This window comes from Eleutherodactylus coqui, chromosome 8 (assembly GCF_035609145.1).
Source record: "Eleutherodactylus coqui strain aEleCoq1 chromosome 8, aEleCoq1.hap1, whole genome shotgun sequence".
In the NCBI taxonomy this organism is placed as follows: Eukaryota; Metazoa; Chordata; class Amphibia; order Anura; family Eleutherodactylidae; genus Eleutherodactylus; species Eleutherodactylus coqui.
Window position 1 is genome coordinate 54,006,632 of NC_089844.1, and position 23,505 is coordinate 54,030,136.

The 23,505-nt window shown below is 43.5% G+C and overlaps 1 protein-coding gene across 1 annotated transcript in view; it reads right to left on the reverse strand.

Moving 5' to 3' along the window:
• Window positions 1–23,505, reverse strand: part of LOC136577475 (uncharacterized) — a 229,887-nt gene that overhangs the window by 38,842 nt on the left and 167,540 nt on the right. The window contains exons 9-12 of the mRNA XM_066577376.1: window positions 22,516–22,558; window positions 20,089–20,153; window positions 13,497–13,607; window positions 10,371–10,458 (exon numbers count right to left, since the gene is read on the reverse strand). Coding sequence (XP_066433473.1) covers window positions 10,371–10,458; window positions 13,497–13,607; window positions 20,089–20,153; window positions 22,516–22,558 — 307 coding nt within the window. The remainder of the gene's footprint in view (window positions 1–10,370; window positions 10,459–13,496; window positions 13,608–20,088; window positions 20,154–22,515; window positions 22,559–23,505) is intronic.

A 23,505-nucleotide genomic window follows, 5' to 3' on the forward strand; every position in this document is an offset into this window, starting at 1 on the left:
GCCGGCCATTCAATCTCTGCACCATAGCGCAGGAGTTTGAAGAAAAAGACACGGGTAAATTGGTCCTGCCTAGAGATGAGCGAGCATACTCGCTAAGGGCAATTGCTCGAGCGAGCATTACCCTTAGCGAGTACCTGCCCACTCAAGAGACAAGGTTCGGGTGCTGGCGGCAGGCAGGGAGCTGCAGGGGAGAGCGGGGATGAACGGAGGGGAGACCTCTCTCCCCCCCACTCCCCTCTGCTGACTGCCTGCAACTCACCGCTCCTCCGCGCCGGCACCCGAACTTTGTCTCCCGAGCGGGCAGGTACTCGCTAAGGGTAATGCTCGCTCGAGCAATTGCACTTAGCGAGTATGCTCGCTCATCTCTAGTCCTGCCCTATACTTCGTGCGGGAAAGATAGGGCAAGTCCTATTATCTCTCAGCTGTACAATTAACGGGCGAGAATCCCAATAGTGAAAATGAAACAACTGAACTCAATTGAAATCAGTGATTTCGTTTTGTCTTGTTATGCGGCGGTGAATATTACGACCACATGACGGGAGAAAAACACGTCCATGTGTTTAGGCCCGTAAGCTAATTATTAATGTTTGTTCTGCTTACACAGGTATTTGTCTGTTTATTTGTAGCCGTCATGTTGATCGTCCCTTTTAGATTTGCCTCTCAGCAACAGATGGCGAGCTGTCACTATGTTATTGCTTGAACGCTGATAAAATTACAGCTTATTGTCAGTTTCTGAATATTTAATGCCAAAGTAACTCTACAGCTGCACTTCCTATTGTCACTTTTGCGAAAGTGTCCGCTGCACAAACACAGCCATGGCAAAAGCTCCGTAAGTGAAACAAACCTAATAGCCAAGTTTTGGTAATCACTTCTGCCGGCAATCACCGCTACATCCAGTGCGGGATGAAGGCAGATAGAATGTCATCACTTTAGTCTAATGGCTGTGTATAAGGCCAGGCTTATTATACGAGCGTATTTGAATTGAATTTTACGCCTGCGATGTATAGTCGTGTAATGCGCGGTGTGTTGCGGAAATTCAATTACATTGATTTGCACTGTTACACTCACACTAGCGTTTATTAATTGCGTATGCAAATCAGAAAGATGGAAAAATACCTCTACAGCGCCATCTATTGGATGGCAGCATTCCTTCAATTCAAAGTGACCGTATAACAAGTCCTTCAATGATTGGGAATATTAAACCATGGTTTATGGATGGTTTCCCACTTGGTTTAATATTCCCAATCATTGAGAATTTGTTATGAGGTCACTTTAAATTGAAGGAATGCTGCCATCCAATAGATGGCGCTGTAGAGGTATTTTTCCATCATTCTGATTTGCATAAATTTCCCAGAGGAGCAGTGCCTTGTAAGTCTCCTTACTTAGCTTTTAGGTGTCCCCACACCCCTTCTGGGTGCTCTCCTTGGGGAGAGACGATACCATCCCCTGATCCACTCACCCCCTAGGTGTCCCAACACACTTTTTGGGTGCTCTCCTTAAGGAGACACGACACTGCTTTTGACCTTAATTGCGTGTAATACGCGAGTAAAAAAGAATGCAGCATATTCTTCTTGTCCGCATATTACGCACGATAAAGACTGTACTCTATGGGTGCATGCTAAAGGCTCTAGATACAGTTACTTTATGCGGCGATATGCGGGTCCACGCCATGGTCATAGGAGCCAGTGAATTAGTTTTCTTTTCATCCAAGCTGCTAGATATATATATATAGAGGTATACTGAAGTAGGAAGAGCATGTAACTAGTTGTTGGTCGTGGCTTATCTATTGTGAGAACAAAGGGTTGGCCATGAAATCCAGCAAGCTGAATCCTACTTTACCCAAACATCTGCTTTGAAGGAAAAGCAGGAGACAAACCACAGCTTTCATTAGATGATTGGTTGGTCTCGTCAAAATCAGTGGGTTTGGACGACAGTATTTAGGTTCAATTAAATTTTATTACGCATTTCACTTAACTGACAACATTTTGGTTTTGGTTTGCGAATCTGTCAATAAATATTGAAATATAAGCAACATGTGTATAGAGAAACATCAAACAAAGAGAAAGGAAAAAAAAAAAGAAATAAGGGGGGGGAGGGTGATGAGAGGGGGGGGGGGGGGGGAAATCTCGCTGGCAATCACCTTCAGTGGTAGGAATAGCTTTGGGGTGGTTGAGCTTCTTATGGACTCTAGGTGGGGGTTTGAACCCTTGATAGGGGTCCCGTGTAGCTTCTATGGTTATTCACCTTTCCTCTTTTTCTCCAAATCCTCTTATGTTGAGAATTATAAAGACTGGATTTTCCTTTGCCTACGAGTAAGTCGTGGAATATGGGTTCCCCTTCAACTCAACAAAACTTAACCTATTTGGATACAAGAGGGAGGAGGGGGCAGGGATGATGAGGGAAGGTGGGGGAGAGCAGCATCTGTAACTGGTGATTGTGGTCTTCTGGTGGAGGCCTGTGGGTCACTTCCCTGTTCGACCCATCTCGTAAGTTTGTCTGAATCTCTAAACGCCACCCAAGGCCGCCACGTCTTGTAGGTAGCTTCCCAGGCCTTGGGGTCCTCCGCTCCCATCTCGTCGTATCTCATAAGAGTGTGGATCTCTGCTATCCACATGCCCCTGGTGGGAGTGTGAGGAGAGCGCCAGAGCCTCGGGATAAGTCTCCTCATTGCTATTATGAAGTATCTTAATAAGCCAGTTTTGGCAGTCTTTACTGATCCTGGGAAGAGTGAGAGCAGAGCCAGCTGCGGTGTAATTGTCACCGTTGTATGGTCAATTTGGTTAAAGAGAATTATTATGTCCTTCCAGAGGGTGGCTACTGGCTGACACTCCCACCAGATGTGGATCATTGTGCCTCTGCTCTCGCTGCATCTCCAGCACAGGGGCGAAGTCTGCTGGAAGATCTTCTGTAGCTGGTCAGGAGTTCTGTACCACCTAGATAGGATCTTATAGTTAAGATCTTGGACCTTGCCCGCTGGGAAAAGTTTGTGCGTAAGGGTCCAAATCTTGGACCAGTCTTCCTCTGGAATATTATCACCCAGTTCCCGTTCCCAGGCCTCTCTATACCTCGGGTTTTCGTCCTCCGCCTCCCGAGCCAGCAACATCTTATATAGACTGGAGATCATGTGTCTGTGGTTTGTGTGAGATAGGTAGAGTTGTTCAAACGCTGTAAGTGGGGCTGTTAAGTTTTCCTTGGGCGTCAGCGATCTCACGAATCCCCTTAATTGGAGATATTGGAGCTACGGTGCGTTCTGCCCTAAGATTTCTGTCATGGTTTTTAGTCCCGACTGCGTCATTACGTCTCTTAGTCTGGGGGTCAGCGTGGCAGGGAGTGTCAGGAGTCCCTGTTGACATAGGGTGGTTCTAAATAGAGGATTCGCCGTGAGCGGCGTTAGTGGACCTGGGATGCTGACTAGTCCGTATTTGGGTGCGAAACCTGCCCACGTTTTTGTTAGTTGGAGACAGAAGGGGGAAATGTTAGGGATAGAATTGATTCCTTTAAGTGGGATCCAAAAGGCTCCGTCTAGTCCGTCGATATCGCCTGTCTGTTCTATTTTCGCCCACAGTCTTGAGCTTCTATTTCTAAGAATGTATAGAACACATGTTGCTATGTTGGCTCTGTAATAGAGGGAGAAGTCCGGGAGGCCCAGTCCCCCCTTCTCTTTTTCCCTTGTCAGCAGGGAAAAGCGAAGGCGTGGCTTGCACCCTCTCCATACAAAGTCTGTAATTAGAGATCTAATTTTTTTAAAGTACGGTCTTGGGAGTCCTATTGGGATTGTTTGGCATATGTACAGGAATCTGGGTAGTACGCCAATTTTAATTGCATTAACTCGTCCATTCCAAGATAGATAAAGGGGGTTCCATCTGTTGAGGTCTCTTTCGAGATTATCTACAGCTTGTGAGGGGTCCGTTGGAATTGCTACTCCTAGGTATTTGATATGAGATTTGACCCAGTGGAAGGAAAGCACCGCCTCCAGATGTGAGACCTTGGCCTGCGGGGGGGGGGGGGGGGGAGACGTTCAGGGCCTGTGACTTCTGGGCGTTGATTTTATAATTATTAACTCTCCCAAATCTTTCGAATTCTGTCAAGAGAACAGGCATGCCGACCCGGGATTAGACAGGTAAAGCAATAGGTCATCTGCGAATAGTGACATTTTGTGCTCCACCCGGCCAATCGTGAGCCCTTTAATCGAGTCATTTCCTCTGATGGCGTTAGCCATGGTCTCCATTGTCAGAATGTATAGGAATGGGGAGAGCGGGCACCCCTGTCTCGTCCCGTTGCTCACTCCAAAGGGTTCCGACAGTGCTCCGTTTTTTCAAGTGTGGCAGAGAGGAAGGTCCAATTTACCCTATCAAATGCCTTCTCGGCGTCTATTGATAGGAGGCACAGAGGGGTTTTGGCTTGTTTGGCCCTGGCTATAAGGGACAGCATTTTAATGGTATTGTCCCTTGCCTCCCTGCCTGGAACGAAACCCACCTGCTCCAGATGAATCAGCCTCGGGATTATGCTCTGTAGTCTATTGGCTATCAATTTAGCAAACATTTTGATGTCAACATTTATTAGGGAGATTGGTCTGTAGCTCCCGCAGGCCGAGGGGTCCTTGCCCGGTTTGAGTATGACTGATATATGAGCCTGAAGAGCTTGTTGTGGGAAGGGGCAGCCTCTATTTACCGTGTTAAATGCTTCCAGAGCTATCTGAGAAAGCTCTTCGGCAAAGAGTTTATAAAATCTGGCTGTATATCCATACGGGCCGGGACTCTTGTTTACCTTCAGATTTTGAATGATATCTAGCAATTCCTGGGGGCAGAAGTCTAGATCTAGATCTTCAGCTTCTATGGCAGTCAACCTCCCGGGGGCGTGGTCTGTTAGGTAGGCTTCTATCTCGTTTTTGTGGGTCAACAAGGGCATTTGAGAGTCATGTTTAATATTGTATAGTTTGTCGTAATATGTTTTAAATTCTTTCAGGATATCTGTGGTGCTGTGTGCCATGTGACCCCTGCTGGTCTGTATTTTGGGAATATAAGTGAGTGGTGTCCTAGGATGTAATGTCTTGGCCAGGTGACTCCCGCATTTGTCCCCATATTCGAAGGATCCTTTCTTAAATTTGTCTCTGAGGACTAGCGAGCACTGGTCCAAGATCCCAAGGATCTGCTGTTGGGTGGCAGAAATTTCCGCACGTAAGGCGTCGTTTTGTTGGCTTTTGTTGGCTGACTCCTGAAACCTTAGGGTGGATATTAGGTTCATCAGGGACGCTGATCTCTCCTTCTTAATTCTGGATCCGTGAGAGATCAGCACACCTCTCAGTACGCATTTGAGAGTTTCCCATTTTATTGGCGCAGGAGTTTGGTCTGCCTTGTGGGTCCCTTTGAAATCCTCTATCGTTTTCTTAATTGCCGCTACGCAGGTTGGGTCTCTAAGAAGATTGTCATTAAGTCTCCACGGGTGACCTCTCGAGGCTACCCCCAAGCTCGCGAGGCCTCCAAATACAGGAGCGTGGTCTGACCACAAGAAGTCACCGTGGGAGCAAGTGGGGCCTCCGTCCAATAGGCTATGGGAGATCATGAGGTGGTCTATCCTACTGTAGGAGTTCTGTGCTTCTGAATGGAACGTGTAGTCTCGTGTTTCTGGATGTAGGGTTCTCCACATGTCTATTAGGTGTAGGGAGTCGAGTTTTTTCCTAAGTGACCGAGTTGCCGCTCGGGAGATGGAGGACTTACCCGATGAGCAGTCTATGGCGGGGTCCATAGCCAGGTTGAGGTCTCCGCCTCAGATGATCTTCGATCCTCCTGTGAAGGAAGCTAGGGTATTCAGCATTCTTGTCGCGAACGGAACTTGGTTCTGGTTGGGAAAATATAGGTTGGCGAAGGTAATCACATCACCAGTTACTTCAAGTTTGAGGAAGATATATCTGCCGCCCGAATCTATTAGGGAGTCAATGGATTGGTTCTGTAGGGATCTGTGCAGGGCGATGGATACTCCTCCTGCTTTTCTTAGAGGGTCTGGTCCGTGGAACCATGTTGGTAAATACTGAGAAGAACAATTCGGCACACTCCCTGTTTTAAAGTGGGTTTCCTGGAGCATCACTACCATTGCCTTTTATTCTATGTAGGTGGTACAGGACTTGTCTTCTTTTCTGAGGACTATTTAAGCCTTTGGTATTATAAGTACAGAAAGTTAGGTTCGCCATTAAAAATTTTTATTTTTTTTTTAAACGGGAGATTAAGTGCCTCTTGTTTCTCTCCAGGATGATGGGCGATAGGGTGGGTGAGAGGGGGGAGGAATAAACGTGAGGGAGGGACAGACACTGGTAACGAACACAACCGAACAACATTTCGTTAAAAAAACAAAACAGACAAACACTAAACAACGGGTATACAATTGGGGGGAACCTCCAATTGTTCCCAAATACTAGTAGTCTGCCTATAGCTGGCAGTAAACAACAGCTGAAATTAGCTGTAAGCCCTATGTGGGTGGGTGGAGGCTCGGGGGGAGTAAGCTTCCTCCCGCTCTCCGGCCGCCCATCGGTTTTTAGGTTCCATTAAGTTTATGGAACTGGATATTATGCCTGTGGTGGTTTTCAGACCCGGCCTGAGTCTAATTTCCCCCCTTGGTTCAAGATGACGGACTTTGTCATGTATAAGGGTTAGGGGGTGAAAAGAAAGAAAGAAAGATAATGAAGGAGAAAGGAGTATAGATTCAAAGCGAGGAGAAGTATGCAAGGTTCAAAGCGAGGAGAAGTATGCATTGGAGAGATCTCAGTTGGTTCAGTCTCCTGTTTCGCTTCTGTTGTCGTTCCTCTCTCTTTCGCGTGGGTCTCTACGGCGTCGTCTGGATTTTTTCGTTGCCATCTGCCAGGGGTTCCGCGGTGGCGGGAGTGGAAGAGAGCCCGAGGTCGGCCAATCTGGGAGCTGGACAGACGGGAGTTCAAGAGATCCCAGGAAATTTGGGAGGTCACCCAGTCCTCTGAAGGTCACCGTCTTGCCATTTTTAGATGCGTGGAGCTGGAAGGGGTAGCCCCACCTATAGGGAATCTCTTTTGATTGTAGCAATGACAGTAGGGGTCTCAAGGCTCTGCGCAGTTGTAGGGTACGGCGCGAGAGATCTGGTAGGATCTGGATCTGGGAGCCTTAAAATTTTAGATCCTTTAATAGACGTGTCTTCTGCATTATCAGGTCCTTGTCTTTATAGAAATGTATTCTGCAGACCACATCCCTGGGTCTGCTGGGGTCGGCTGATTTTGGGCCGAGCGACCAGTGTATTCTGTCGATTTCTAGGGCAGAGTCCTCCGGTCTTCTTAGGATATTGTTGAAAAAGGATTGGGCCCAGGATTCCAGGTTAGAGGGTTCGACTGCTTCTGGGAGCCCTCTGATTCGCAAGTTATTTCTACAATGACGATTTTCTAGGTCGTCTATGAGTGTGTATAGTTCCGTAATCTGTTGGGAGTGTGTTTGTAGTTCTTGGTTATGAGTTTCGAGTATTTCGTCTGTCTTCTCTTGGGCCTCCTCGACTGATTCAACTCTCTGACCCACTTGCCTGATCTCGTTTTGAAGAGCCTTGACGTCTTTTTTACGTGCAGATTCAAGTTGTTGAAACAGCGTATCGATGTGACTCTGGGTCAGCATAGATCTTAGGTGTTTCTTCCAATCCCATCTGTCTTCATCCTCAGGAGAGGCGTGTTGGCTGGGAGGTATATGTAAGTTGGTGTGTCTTGGGTCGGTTTTTGGCCCTTCCATGCTATTGTGGTTTTCCGTACTGTATAGTACCTGGTCCGATCCGCTGTGGCTAGGGCGTAGGTCCTTGTGTTTTGTTGAGGTTTGAGTGTCGGTTTGCGTGTTTCTCCGTGTGCTTGTGTTTCTTTGCGGCAGCGGAGTAATTTGCTTGGGGATGGGTGGTATGGCTGCGGACGCGCTGGCACCTGGGCTTCGTGCAGCGCACTGGGGAGTTATCACGCTGTCTCTGTAGAGTGTCATGGATTCTTGTGGAGGAGGGGAATGAGGTCTTCTCGGGGGCCCCTCCTGGTTTGGAGAGTCTCCCTTCAGCTTCTGCAATTTTGCGGGCCCTGGGCTTGGCAATGTTTCTATGGTGAGTATGGATCTACTGGGGGTTATTGATATGTCCCTCTGTGCTGGCATGTCCTTAGTTGGGGTATGCTGTGGCTGAGGCCCCTTATGTGGGCTTCTTGGGAGTGGGTCATAACTCCTGGCCCTCTGCCTGGCTGGCTGTTTCTGCAGGGGGGGGGGGATCCTCCAGGGCGCCCTGTGTCACAGTCCCCGATCCGCAGCTGTCGCCCCTCACCCCTGATATAGCTTCCCGTCCAGTACTCACCACCTTGGCTTCCCCAGGAGTCTCAAGCTGGCCCCGAACTTCCTTCTCTTCTCCCGCTCCCCCCGCGCCGCCGCTGCTGCAGTCTGGTGTTTTGTGTCCCGCTCCCTCTGTTCCTCTGTTGCCGCGGTGGCATGGGCTTCCAGGGCTCGTGGTTGGTGTGGATGCGGGGGTTTCAGAGCCTCCTCTCCGGACTCTCTCAGCTGAGCGCTGGTCCCCGTCCGTGTCGGAGCTCGGGCGGGAAGCCGGAAGCTCCGTCGCCGCCATCTTGGCTGCGGCCGCGCGGGACTCCGCTGTCTGCGGGTGGCTCATAAAAGCGGTGATTCCCCTTCTGGAGTTCTCCGTAGCCGCTCGGGGTGTTCCTCTATGTTTCCCCCTCGCCATGGGATTTAAAAGCCGGGTCTGTGTCATCCACAGGACTAGGATAAGCGAGCCGGTAGCAGGAGCTGCACTGCAATGCGTCCTATTCCTCCACCGGCTAGCCACGCCCCCCCCCCCCCCTGGACAACAGTATTTAATGTGTATGGACACCTTAACTCCTTCCTAGCCGCATAAAGTAAATATACGTCATGCAGTTATGAAAGGTGTATGGACCAGGCTCAAGAGCGGAGTCTTCTCCATACCTGGTGGCTATCGACTGTTTTTAACATCTGACAGCTGCCCACAACTGCCGCTAACAGAGTTATCTGAACAAGTCAGTTAACAGTTTAGATGCACAGTAGCTTTGACTGTAGCATCTAAACAGTCAGCATAGATGTCTAGCTGAACTATTGCAATATATAGTACAAGCAGTCAACCGTCAAAAGTCAATAAAAGTGTAAAACAAAATATTTAATAAAGATCTTTTTACAATTTTTTTAAATTATTAAAAGTTTGAAAACCTTTTTTCCCATTCTTCGCATAATCAAGAAACCCCACATCTTTGGTACTGCTGTGTAGGAAAAGTATTTTTACTATTAATATTCAGAACTTTTAAAATATCACAATATTTGTCCCACATGGTGAAGTCTATTAAAAAAAAGTACGGAATTCCAGAACTGCAGGGAATTTTGTTATTCTAGCTCCCATGAAATGTGAAAAAAAAGTGATGAAAAAGATGTGTTTCCCAAACTGGTACTAATAAAAATTACAGCTCACCTCAGAAAAAAATAGCCCAATCAAGTCCAATCAACAAAAAAAATGTAAAAAAAGTTATAGGTCTCAAAATATGGCGACAGAAAGTTATTCTTTTTTTAAGAAGAAAATATTTGCTTTTGAAAACTAGAAAAACAAATATATGAATTTGATATCACCATAATCATACTGACCCACAGGACAAAGTTCATAAGTCATTCTTTCTGTACTGTGAATGCTGTAAAAACTAACTCCCCCCCCCCCCCCGCCAAAAAAAGGTACAATTGCTTTTTTTTTTCATTTCCTCTGACTTAAAATTTTTTAAACTTTTTTTTCATAGAATATTTGGTACATTAAACGCTACCATTAAAAACACAACTTGTCCAACAAACAAGCCTTCATATAGCAATGTAAATGGAAGATGATGGGGATAAAAAAAAAAAATCTATGGCCCTGAATGGGTTAAAGGGGTTGGCCCACTTCTAGCTGTTTTTCAGCAGGAAGCACAGAGCTCTGAATATTGCATAGTAGTCCGAGTACGTACTGCAGGCTGAGCCCTAGTCACTTCAAAAGTTCTCAGTCTGCAGTACCTGCTCAGGCCACTGTGTAATGTACGGAGCTATCTGCTTCCTACAGCACAACTGCTAGAAGTGAGACAACCCCATAAAGTCGTCATCAACTCCCAGCATTTCCTGACTTTCAACTTGATAGTGCCATATAACTCTTTAGTCTGTAAACTGGTTTTAGTATACAAATACACATTTAGCCACTGATACCAGCGTTTAATACTTTCCAGTGGAGGATTCAGTCAAACAAGTGTCTGTTAAATGAGAAATATGGGAGGACAAGCCTTTCTTTTCATAACTGGCCTGGACACTTCAGAGAGGGCGATCCTCTAGCTAACCAACTGATGAGCGTTTATGAATGCCACCTACCTGGTATGTATCTAGTAGCAGAACGTCCTCTGTAACCTGGCAAATAGTAATCCAGCTTCCAGTCCAGATCCCAGCGAGTCTTTTCACCCTGACCAGTTAAAGATATAGAATATCACTAAATACATAGGAGGACATTAAATGATGAGGTGTCAAAGAATCTAGTTGTAGGATAAAGATAGGAGTCATGCTGTAAAGATAAGAGTGTGGGATGCATGATGGGAAATGTATTACATGAGTGATGTGTGGTTAGTATGCAGGCACATCTACTGAAACTACAAATTTTTGCTACAAATCTGCTACATGTGACTATATGCTAAGAAATCCATTAGGCTTCTATTTTAGTTTAGGCCTCAAGCACACAGTAGATTGCTTTATTACTACTTCTAGGGCACACATATCAAACACAAGAGCTGCAGGGCAAATGTGGCCCACTGCATCATTTAAAGGGGTTATCCAAGCAAGGCCCACCGGTATACACCCGGGAAATACCCGCTGGTGCTCATAATTGCAGGCGCACGCCTCACTGAAATCCAGCGGAGCAGTGCAGAGTCTGTGACCGCTGACGTCTGTGCTGAGGTGATAAATTAGCGGTCACAGAATTGGCAGCAGCTGCCACCGGACTAGAGCTGCAGGCTGGGTGGGTGTAAAGCCTGTAGGGATGTTGCCCGGCCAAAGGCCAATAGGGTGGCTGCTATCGGCCTCTGGCCATGCAGCATCCCTGGGACTACTATGGGGGTCACTATTGCTACTTTGGCCAATATAGAGATCACTGATAGTACTGGGGCAACTACAGAGGTCACTTACTGCTCTGGCCACTATGGGGTCACTATTACTACTGAGGCCACTATAGGGGTCACTATTCACATGGACATAAGCATATTTCAGTCTTAAGAATATATGCTGTGCATTTGTTTGACCCAAAAATCACTTGCACCCACATTTTTCAGCCTCTACAGCGTTTCTTTTTTTTTACATGCAATTTTTAAAAATATGGAAATAAACCTTGACATTTCATTATTGTGATAATCATCGAAGGATTTTGTAGATAGCACATAAAATGTATAACTTGAACATTAAAAAAAAGAAAACTAAAGGCCCATTTAGACACAACGATTATCGCTCAAAATTCGCTCAAAAGCCGTCTTTTAAGTGATAATCGTTGTGTGTAACTGCACTGACATTGTGCGGCCGTCGCTCATCGTTGTCTTTCAGTGTGCTGAAAGATCAGTGATCAGTTCTCAGGAAATCACAGCGGGGTACAGCTGATGCTATTGTTTCAGCTGTATCCCGTCCCTCATAACAGGCTTGATATGAAGAACAGAGCGGTCCAGCTCTGTTCTCCATACCTGGCACGGAGCGCCCAGTTGTATAACAGCCGGGGTGCTCCGTGCAGAAAAAATGTGTTTGCAGAAGACAAGCGGGGACACCCGGCTTGTCTTCTGCATCCTCTGCTCCCAGCGCTCGGCTATAGAACAGTCGGGCGCTGGAGGGGGAGAACAGCTGTATGCAGAAGACAAGCGGGGACACCCCGCTTGTCTTCTGCATCCTCCGCTCCCAGCGCTTGGCTGTACAACAGCCGGGTGCTGGAGCTGGGGAACAGCTGTATGCAGAAGACAAGTGGGAGCAACCCGCTTGCAGGTTCTGCAGCCTCCTCTGGCAGCACAAGGTGATCGCTTATCTTGAGCGATCATCTTGCGCTGTAAATGACACAACGATGACCGCTCAAAAGTCGCTTGAGCGACATCTTTTGAGCGATTATTGTTGTTTCTAAATCAACCTTTAAGGGTCAGGTCATCGATCCAATACACAAATTTGCATACTTAGAATAATTAAAGTAGATAAGAGTTTGGCATATAAAAAAAAAGTTGCTTTGGATCCAAATTTCCCAGTTTTTCATATATTTCCCCTTTTTATTAGATGCACAAAAGTGTTTTTATGTGCGCATATACACCGCATATTTGCGCATGCAAAGAAGAATGCCGACAGGCTCATTGAAACAGTGCGCAAATATGCAGTGTATATGCAGGATTCCTGCGTATTCACCGTGTCTTTGCGCAGCCCATTCACCTCAATGGCCTATTGCGGTGCATAATACGCATCAAAATAGGTCATGCCGCATATTATTTCACATGATTGCACATCGCCTGAAAAAATATGCTCATGTGAACAAACCCATTGAAATCACTGGGTTCTATTCACTGCATGTTTTGTTGCACAAATACACCCATGTGAAAGAGCCCTAACTATGCAATTACAATCAGCCCTTTGAAGGCAACCTCTCAGTGAAAATGTTCTAGGGAATAATATATCCTTTGCCATGTTTGTACAAAATCCAACAGAAATACTCTCGGTATGAAGGTACAGTGTTTCCCTATCAAGGTGCATGCAAGTCAGTGCAACTTATACCCCCATAAAAACTCAATAGAAACATTACCCCAAAATAAGAGCAATCCCACTTCATGGTGGCTCACCACTATCAACATCTAGTTGACCCTGTTTCCTCCCTGAAAAACTGCCTGCAACCACTTGATGTACACCTATGTCCTCTGTGATTATCGCAGCGCCCAACAGTCATCCTGTGTGCAAGGGCCCTTAGACACCTACCTGCATTATCAAAAATAAATCTTAGGCTCTAGTCACAACAGGCTTGAGCCTTCAGTCAGAGAGATGTGTCCGAAGGATTTTCTGACATGCAGTATACCTCTGACACATGCCACTGCAAAGGCTTACAGTATGTTGGCCAGATGAATGGGACAGTCGCTAAAATCTCTGCAACAAATCTGTCCCATTGGGAATATAATATTGCTTATTTATTGTAGCACTTGCAGTAGATATTCCCCAGGATGTTACTCACATTGACCACGGTCCATATGGGGGCTCATAATCAGTATGCAAACACAGGAAGAACATACAAACTCCTTGTAGATGTTGTCGTTGGTCAAATTATAGCCCAAGACCCCACTGCTGCAAGTCAACAGTGCTAAGCAATGATCCGCCATGCTGCCCGTATACCATAAACCTCAATGAAGTAGCTTCCCTTTTGGTCACTTCAGAACATCATCCTGGATGCCGGTTTCATCAGAGCTTACATACTGTCCCTGGTAAAAAAAAAAAAAAAAATCTTACCAAAACTTCCATTTGGTATAAGAGTTCTTCTATATTGCTCTCGGTTTCCTGAATGTCCTGCTCGGTCTGTATGGGCTTTTTCCTTCTGGGCCGGTAACAGTGACATCGAAGCTGGATAGAATAAGAACAATTCATCTTTTAACTATCAGACTTATTTTTGTTTTTTTGCCCCGACCTTTCAAGAGACATAAGTTTTCAGTTTTTCTATCAGTATGGCTGCATCAGTGTATTGTTTTTTGCAGGATGAGTTCTATTTTTATTGTATTTTTACCATTTAATGTACTATATAATGTATCGGAAAGTGGGATGAAAGTGGAAAAAATGCAATTCTGCCATTTTTTGTGGGGTTTTGCTTTTGCGGCGTTCATAGTTCAGTAAAAATGAATAGAGATGAGCAAACGTACTTGTTTAGGGCAATTACTTGATCGAGCATCGCTTTTTTTCGAGTAACTGCCTACTCGGGTAAAAAGATTTGGGGGGCGCCGGGGGGCGCCCGGGTGGAGCGGGTGGTAGCAGGGGGGAATGGGGGGGAGCTCTCTCTCTCTCTCTCCCCTGCAACCCCCCGCTCACCCCCGGCGCCCCCCGAATCTTTTCGCCCGATTAGGCAGTTACTGGAAAATAGCGATGCTCGATCGAGTAATTGCCCTAAACGAGTACGCTCGCTCATCTCCAATTGTTAACTTTATCAACTATAACAATAATACTATGCTCATACATTTTTTTAAATGTTTTACTACTTGTAAAAAATTTAAAACTTTTTTTTTATTTTCCCATTGATTGGGTTCTGTAAGGACTGTATTTTGCAGGGTGAGTGGTATTTTTATTTTGGGGTAAAAATTATTTTTAAATAATTTGGGGGTATCTATTGAAGTGTCTACTAACGAGAGCCATCTGGCAAGGTGATTCGCTTGGTAGTCGTGGTGAATGCTTGGAAGGCCAAATCCTCCATGTGGTTTCTATTGAATTAGGAAGTAGTGAGCTGTTCTTGGGTTTGCAGTGATTCCAGATGTATTGGTTAATGAGGGTTTTAAGTTTGTTGAGAAAGTGTTTGGGGACAGCGATTGGTACTGTATAAATTATGTATAGGATAGATGGTAAGACATAAGTGGATATTAAGTTTTTCTGACCAATCCATGATAGGAAAGGTATATTTAAATTCTGCAGTTGGTTTTGTATTTTAGTTAAAAGTGGAGTGTAATTAAGATTATATAGCATGGATGGGTGAGACTGAAAGTACCTTTTTTGGGTTTGTCATCAGTATTAGGAGATAGTCTGCAAAGGATGCTGTAGTGTGGGTAACCTCTCCGACTTTTAAGCCAATTATGTCTGGGCGCTCTTACTTTTTGGAGTAGTGTTTCCATCACCAGCACAAAAAGGGTGGGGGAAAGCAGTCAGCCCTGTCGAGTACTGTTTTTGATCGATAAAGTGTCACTGACCCGTACTCTGACTGTGGCTTGTGAGTATAAGAAAAGATGGCAGAAATTAGTAGCATTAGGAATCCAAACACATACAGGGCGTCCCTCATGTAATTCCCATTGACTCTATCAAAGGCTTTTTCGGCATCTGTGCTAAGTAGAACAAGAGGGTTCTTGTTGAGCCTGGCGTAGTGCATTGCGCGTATAATGTGAGAAGTGTTGAACTTCCCCTCTCTATTTGGGACAAACCCCACTTGGTTGGGGTGTATGAGTTTACTGAGAAAGGGTGCGATAGGTTTTGCCCACGGTTTAAGGTTAGTGTTTAGTAGGCAAATTGGTCTCGTTACTACATAATTAGGGGGGTTGCCTTCTTTGGGAATTATGGAGATGAATGCTTCTTAAGATTGTTTGGGAAGGGATGTGCCAGTTATTGGGGAGCTACAAAGTTTGATACCTCTATGACGTACATGTATGTCACAGAGGACAAACGAGTTAAGGGCCTATTCACACGGGTGGAATATTTCTGCACTCCTCAGCTAGAAAACATCCAGAACATTCAGCACCAAAATCTGCATTTAGGTATGTGGATAATGTGAGTGGAAATCTGAAGCGGCAGATTTAGGGCGGCTTCAGATGAGCATATGCGCAAATACCCTTGCCTCAGCGCAACGTATTTGCGCAGCGAATAAGGTTGATTTACCCGCATATTGGCACATTGTACTGTACTTTTTGCACACACAGGGCCAGTTCATATGCGTGTGCGACAGCTAATTTAAAAGGCTATTTAGCCTAGTGGGGTCCAGATGTGTTCTCTTTTTCATGGAATGGTGCAGCTCATTGCACATGTTCTTGCATTTTTCACGTGCATTTCTGCACCTACCATAGGCTTCTATGGGGCCCTTGGTGCGCAAATACGCAGAAAAAAGAAATTATTTTGCACAAGTGAGAAATACACACGCAAAAAACGATAATGAGAATGAACATATTGACATCAATGACTTCTATTCTTTATGTATTGCGCACGTAATGCGTCTGTATGAAGAAGCCCTTAGTTGTGTTTTTAGCTGCGGAATGCGGACACATTCCGCCCATGTGAAGGAACCCTAAAAGAGTTCTAAACACTTTTTTGTTGTTACATAGTAACATAGTATGTTAGGCTGAAAGAAGACAATGTCCATCTAGTTCATCCTATTTATAGTCCTGTCCCCCTTGTTGATCCAGAGGAAGGAAAAAAAAAAACCAATGAGGCAGAAGCCAATTTAGCCCATTTTGGGGCAGAAAAATTCCTTCCCGACTCCAAAATAGCAGTTAGAATAATCCCAGGATCAATGTTTGAAAGTTCCTGCTTGACTCCAAGACCTGGATCAACAACCCCGCTGGTTATTTAAAGGGGTTGTCCCGCGGCAGCAAATGGGTCTATACACTTCTGTATGGCCATATTAATGCACTTTGTAATGTACATTGTGCATTAATTATGAGCCATACAGAAGTTATAAGAAGTTTTTCACTTACCTGCTCCGTTGCTAGCGTCCTCGTTTCCATGGAGCCGACTAATTTTCGCCGTCTAATGGCCAAATTAGCCGCGCTTGCGCAGTCCGGGTCTTCTTCTTTTCTCAATGGGGCCGCTCGTGCAGGATGCCGGCTCCGTGTAGCTCCGCCCCGTCACGTGCCGATTCCAGCCAATCAGGAGGCTGGAATCGGCAATGGACCGCACAGAAGCCCTGCGGTCCACCGAGGGTGAAGATCCCGGCGGCCATCTTCAGCAGGTAAGTAAGAAGTCACCGGAGCGCGGGGATTCAGGTAAGCACTCTCCGGTGTTCTTTTTTAACCCCTGCATCGGGGTTGTCTCGCACCTTACGGGGGGGGGGTTGAAAAAAAAAAAAAAACGTTTCGGCGCGGGACAACCCCTTTAATATCCAGTAATATCACAGCGTTCTAGAAAGGCATCTAGTCCCCTGTTAAACTTCTCTATCAATTTTGCCATCACTACGTCCTCAGGCAGAGAGTTCCACAGTCTTTTATAGTAAAGAACCCCCTTCTATGTTGGTGATGAAACCTGCTTGCTTCTAGACGTAGCGGATGCCCTCTTGTTACCGATGCAGTCCTGGGTGTAAACAGATCATGGGAGAGATCCTTGTATTGTCCCCTCATGTATTTATACAGAGTTATTTGATCACCCCATAGCCGTCTTTTTTCCAGGGTAAATAATCCCAATTTTGATAGCCTCTCTGGGTATTCCAGTCCCTTCATTCCATTTATTATTTTAGTCCCCCTTCTTTGAACCCCCTCAAGCACTACAATGTGTTTCCTGAGCACCGGTGTCCAGAACTGTTCACAGTATTCCATGTGAGGCCTGACAAGTGCCTTATATAGTGGAAGAATAATGTTCTCGTCCCTCGCCCCTATACCTCTTTTAATGCACCCCAAGACTTTATTTGCCTTTGTAGCAGCTGACTGGCATTGATTGCTCCAGTTAATTCTACAATCCACTAGTACCCCCAGGTCTTTTTCCATATCACTTTTCCCTAGCAGTACCCCATTTAGTGTATATTGGTGACATCCGTTTCTCCTGCCCATGTGCATAACCTTACCTTTATCAACATTGAACTTCATTTGCCATTTTTCTGCCCAAGCCTTCAGTTTATCCAGGTCCATTTGCAGCTGTACATTGTCCTCCATTGTATTAATTATCTTGTATAATTTTGTATCACCAGTGCAGTCCTTCTATCTATATTATTAATATTGTAATAAATTAATGTTTTTAATGAGTAGTTGACACGTAACTCATATCATTTTGTTTCTACTGAGTACAGCTTTTTATTTGTAGATATGGCCATGGGCGTGATAACCACATTCGGGTACATTGATACTGCAGCACGGACAGAAGCTACAAAAAAACATTTAGCTAGAAATCTATATTTGTTGGGATTAGCAGAGAGGAGAATTTGTCCATCTCCGCCTGTACAATGCAAAATATCTTGATGATTCACATTCTGTGCATAATTTGCTTGATTTGGTGATTTCCTTTTAGCACTCCTACATGTTTGATTATTACTTAAAGAAGCTTTACAGCTAAGTTATGGGCCTGGAATTCTGTTCACAATGTGCAGACATGCTGTGCTCCAAGCAGACTGCTTAAAAAAAAAGATAAACTAAATAATAAGCATGCATTGTTGAGACGCTGGTTGCGCGCAGGAAATTTTCAGTAAAATGAAAACAAATTGCTGGTAGTAAGGCATTTGTCACAGTCTGATTACTTGGCAGTCACTGTGGGAGCTCCAATTTGTCAAGCTACATCAGGGGAACAGGAGACTGTTAAGGCCGGACAATGTTATTTGCATGTTCATTTTATAATAATCAATAAACATAGGTGTTACTGAGTGATGTTCCTCTGAAATAACTTACAAGAGCAGGCTGCTCCTTAAAACCCCAAACATCTTTTTCTTTATCACTTAAGATTAACTGTCTGGGCTATGGGATACAGTTTATTCTCAGGATGTTTCTGGTGCATCTAGGCAGCTATTTTACTGTAAAAACACAATTGTTATACTTTTGTACTCATATACAGGGATGATCCTTAACTTAAGGTCGACGCTTGCATGATCATGAGACTGATTATTATTTGACAATCTATTAACCCTTTCCAATCAATGTCTGACGTCTAAAGACATTCTGATTGAAGTCTGTACAGCTGCAATATCAAAAGATGTCCGGCAGGGTATTCTTACTGTATATTACTGACCGCTCTGTTGTCGGAGGCCTCTCCAGCATGTCCCATACTGCAGTACTGGTTCTAGCCAGCAGATGGCGCTATTTTATAATGGCAGAAAGAGAAAAAAAACCGTAGGAAACACAGAATCCAAAATTGGATTGCAAAGGGTTAAATAGTTATTTCCACCTTATAAAATTAGTATATCGCATTCTTAGAATGGAGCAGTTCTGCGGTTCCTTGCACAGTGGATGAGTGCTGATGCACAGGGAAAAGCAGTGAAGGGCATGCATAATTGAAGATTATGGAAAATGTAAGTCCCTCCAGAAAAAAAATGATGTACTTATGTTTTTTTTTGCATTAAGTTTTCCTTCTCATGCATTTAGGAAGCCTTAGAGTTGGTTTGCAGGCTCTCCTACATTTAAGTTTCTGGCTCAGTGGTGTTTCCAGCTGGTATTTCTCATGAACAGGCACAAGCTCAGTTTCCACTCCTCTCTCCTCTTTCAGAAGATGTGTAGCATAACCACGCCCATTCAGTGCTACACAGCTACCTCTCCATCAATCTCATTCTCTAGCTGCTGGTCATTCCCCCTCACTGCTAAGAAGAGAAAATTCACCCAAAGTGAATTACAGCCCTCTATAATAGTAGCTTTCTCTGTTCTCTATCCTCCTTATCTCCCCCACCATCCCCCAGCACTATCATAAATCTCTCTGTAATAGCTCAGTGGAAAGGCAGTTAATGCATGTTCACAACAGGAGAGCAGGCTGGGGGAAAGGAATTTGCTTAGATTTCAGTGCTGCAGTGCTTTGGAAAACAATACAAGTATAGAAACCAAAAAATCAGACCTTTTTTTAATGAAAACCAATTATTTAATGAAAACCAAAAACACATTGATTAAAGAAATGAATGCAAAAGCTGTTCATATCCTTTAAACTAGCACTGCAGCCCCTTCATAATCAGTGGGGTCCCAGGGGTCTGATCCCCACCCATCATTAAGTGATGGCACATCTAAGTTATATTTCCATTACTTAGAAAAATTATTTCATGTATATTTTTAAAATGAGTTCCCCCCAAACCTTTGCTTCTCTGTGCTAATAACAGCAGTAGATGCCTTCCCTAAATATGAATACATGGCTTTTATGGATGTATGTATCTATGACTTGTTTCAGTGATGCCTCTGAGTCAGCCCACCCGTTCTGTATTAAATATTCTGCTCATTGCGCACACAGGTCACAATATCCACAAGAAGTTGATGATACGGTAGGTTGTGAATTGATCTGTGGTGTGAGCAGCTCCAAAATGGCCTAGCTGAAAGTCCTGGGATCTGTGTGAGTGGATCTGTTATTTTATCATAACCCAGGCCCAGTCAAGGATCCTCTGTCTGCTAACAGAAATGCAGTTTTCACCCCAAAAATTGCTAAAAAAAATATGCAGACCCTAATCTGAATTTGCCTACATGCTTCTAACCTGAGGTACAGGAGTTACAAGGGTCCAGGGTTCATCTGTCGCTTCTTCACTAGAGGTTGCTATTCCTGGTATAGGAGAAAATATATCAAATAAACAATTACCACACAAACATAGCAAGGAAAAAGTTAATATAAATATATAACTGAATTCTTTATTTTCTATCTATCTAATATCTATCTCATATCTATCTATCTATCTATCTTATATCTATCTATCTATCTATCTTATATCTATCTATCTATCTATCTATCTATCTATCTATCTATCTCTCTATCTCCTATCTATCTATCTATCTATCTATCTATCTATCTATCTATCTATCTCCTATCTATCTATCTATCTATCTATCTATCTATCTATCTCATATCTATCTATCTATCTATCTATCTATCTATCTCTCATATCTATCTATCTTCTATCTATCTATCTATCTATCTATCTATCTATCTATCTATCTCCTATCTATCTATCTCCTATCTATCTATCTATCTATCTATCTATCTATCTATCTATCTATCTCCTATCTATCTATCTATCTATCTATCTATCTGTCTGTCTGTCTGTCTGTCTGTCTGTCTTCTGTCTATCTATCTTCCTTCATAGCTTTCATAAATTGTCTTCACTATGGTAACTGGTTGCCAGTGCAAGTAACTATTATATTAAAATAGTCATTACTGCAATATTGTAAATTCAAGTAAAAAGCAGATTATAAATAGGTACTCCGATTTTAAGCATTTATAGCATATCCATGGGCCATGTCATAAATGTTGGTGCAGGTCTGATTTCCATCAGTCACACTTTTTAGTCAGTTTTCCCAATAGGTGAGGGTCCCAGGGGTAGTATCGTACTATTCAAGTATTTATGCTAAATCCTGCTTTAGAGAAGTGTATTGCAAAATAGGACTAATACAATTTTCAGTAGCCTAAGCACCAACTGAGTTCCCACTAACTAGTTACAGAGAAATGTCCACAATGAATATAATGATTCTATCCAAATTACAGGATGGAACGCACCGACGGTATGATACCAGTTGGTGCCACACTATTTCCTAGCAGATCCTTCAGCAAAAATTGGCATGGAGCATCCAAGATGGAAAGACCCCAATCCACAAACCAGAAATGGTGACCCACGTCCTCTGATATCAGCCTCCACAGGGGCGATAAGCCAAATAAGAGAAGACAGAATTGGAACTGGTGCTCAGGATGAGGAATAGGTAAGGAGGAAATAATAAGTAAAGCTGATGATAAATACTTAAAGCTGAAGGGGAGAGACAATACAGGTAGATATGTCTCTCAACGTCCTCTGATCCTGGCCAACGTCAATAAATATGGGTTGACAACATTGAAGATAGCATCAGCTATTCCAGAAATGGAGTCCAGAAATAATTAAAGAAATTGAATGCATGAATTTATCTAGGCAGAATATACTACTCAACACATTTTACAAATCAATATTTCATGGGTTCCTGGTTATGCCGGCTTCCTTTCTCACTGTCTTCCGATTTCACCTGCAGCGCCGTGGCAAGATGATGCTGGGTCCTAACAGGGTTGATACATTTTGAACTTATATGTGTAAGTTATTCTGTTGGTATTGTCTTAATGGCTATTGTTCCTGAGGAAGGGGTGGAGGGTGGGGGGCAACATCTTAATACCCCCAAAATGCGTTGAGTAGCAAATTCTGCCTAAATAAATTTGTGCATCCAAATCCTCCAGTTACTTTTGGATTTAATTCCTGGAGCAGCTGCTACTATCTTTACTGCTGTCAATCTGTTTTTATTGATTCTGGACCAAATCAGAGTTAGTTAAGTGACATACCCACCAGTATTGTTTCCCCCTCTTTAGATGTATATATTTATCATCAGCTTTGCTCATTATTTCTTATTTAATAATCCTCCAGTTAAAATTCTGTTCTCTTCTTTGATTTTCCGCATTGTCACTGGAAGATGGATTATTTTCTATTTGGTTGCATTAGTATATACAACGGTGATATTCTAATAAATGAATTAAAGGTTACGTTTTAATCTAGGTCTTAGATTGCAAACTTCAGGGTTTTTTTTCACAGAAAACAAAAACTTTAATGCAATTCTTGCAAAACTCTGTTTGTACCCCTATGTCACCAAATGCAAAAATCTCTCTCTCTCTCATTTGCCTTTACAGTATACATACTCCTGGTATTCTATTGCTGCACTTGAAAATAATAATTGCATTTCCTAACAAGCATGGAAGAGTTAGAATTGAGATATTCTTAAAACAAGCCATTTTATATAAGAATGAAAACCCTCATTCTGAGAATTTTCTGTTTATTAGGACTATCAGTCTTTAAATGCCGCTATCACTGAATTATTCTCTACAGCGATGAGAGAGTAACTATTCCAAGAAGTGAAAGGAAAGTAGAAGAAAACAGCTGGAGAGAAATAACTTAACTCACGTCTTTGTGGAGGCTGTGGCCTGGTTCCATTAAAGTTCTCAGTCTGCAAAAGAAGAAAATAGTTCACATAGCATGGTTAAAGGTAATTTATTGTATTAAAGGGATTTTTGAGTGAAGTAATATAGAGTTATCTACTTGGATACATTTGTCAGACTGTTAGAGAACAATGTACTAACCATTTATAGTCATCCTACCATAAGACGGTCAACAAATGAAGATTTATACTTTGGAAAGAAAACAGTTTTTAAAAGTCATTATTACGGTATTGAGCTGAGGGTACCATTGTAATGACCCAGCACTGTAACTTGTATGTGGAGGAGTCTTATTAACCACTGAGTATCTGTATATCTGCTTCAGTTATCAAGGTAATACAAAATAAATACAAAAATAACACAACATACTTATTCTTGGTATAAACTGATTCAAATCAATAGCAACAAATGTGGTCACTAGTTAGTAAAGGGTTCCTTGTCATTGTTATCTATCCAAAAAACAAAAAACAGCGCCCCATAGTACAATACAACATAGGACCCAAAAAGGCATGATTTGGAATAAGGTTAACTTGAATGGTTGTGCGGCGGCACAGCATGTAATAGAGTCTGTTAAGCTGTCAATAGCAACTTCCCCGATGCACCCAACGACATCCGTGAACAATATGGAAAGAGAAGGGGATATACGGTGCTTTAAGACAGGAAGCCAGAGGATGGGCACCGGCATCTTCATCTGGCACTTCGTAAACATTAAACATCAAGAACAGAATTTAAAACCGATGGGTACTCTGGCGGATGAAATCACGGGAGGTCACTTGATTAGTCATGTGACTGGCCAGCCCTAGAAAGAAGTATACACAAGATACATGATAGAGATACAGAAAGAGATGCAAAAAAGAATTTGGGGGAACATTTAGACAAAAAATAATAAATATATAGACTTAAAAAGCCGAGTACCTACGAGTTTTAAAAAACAGTCTTGATGTTTAATGTTTTTAAA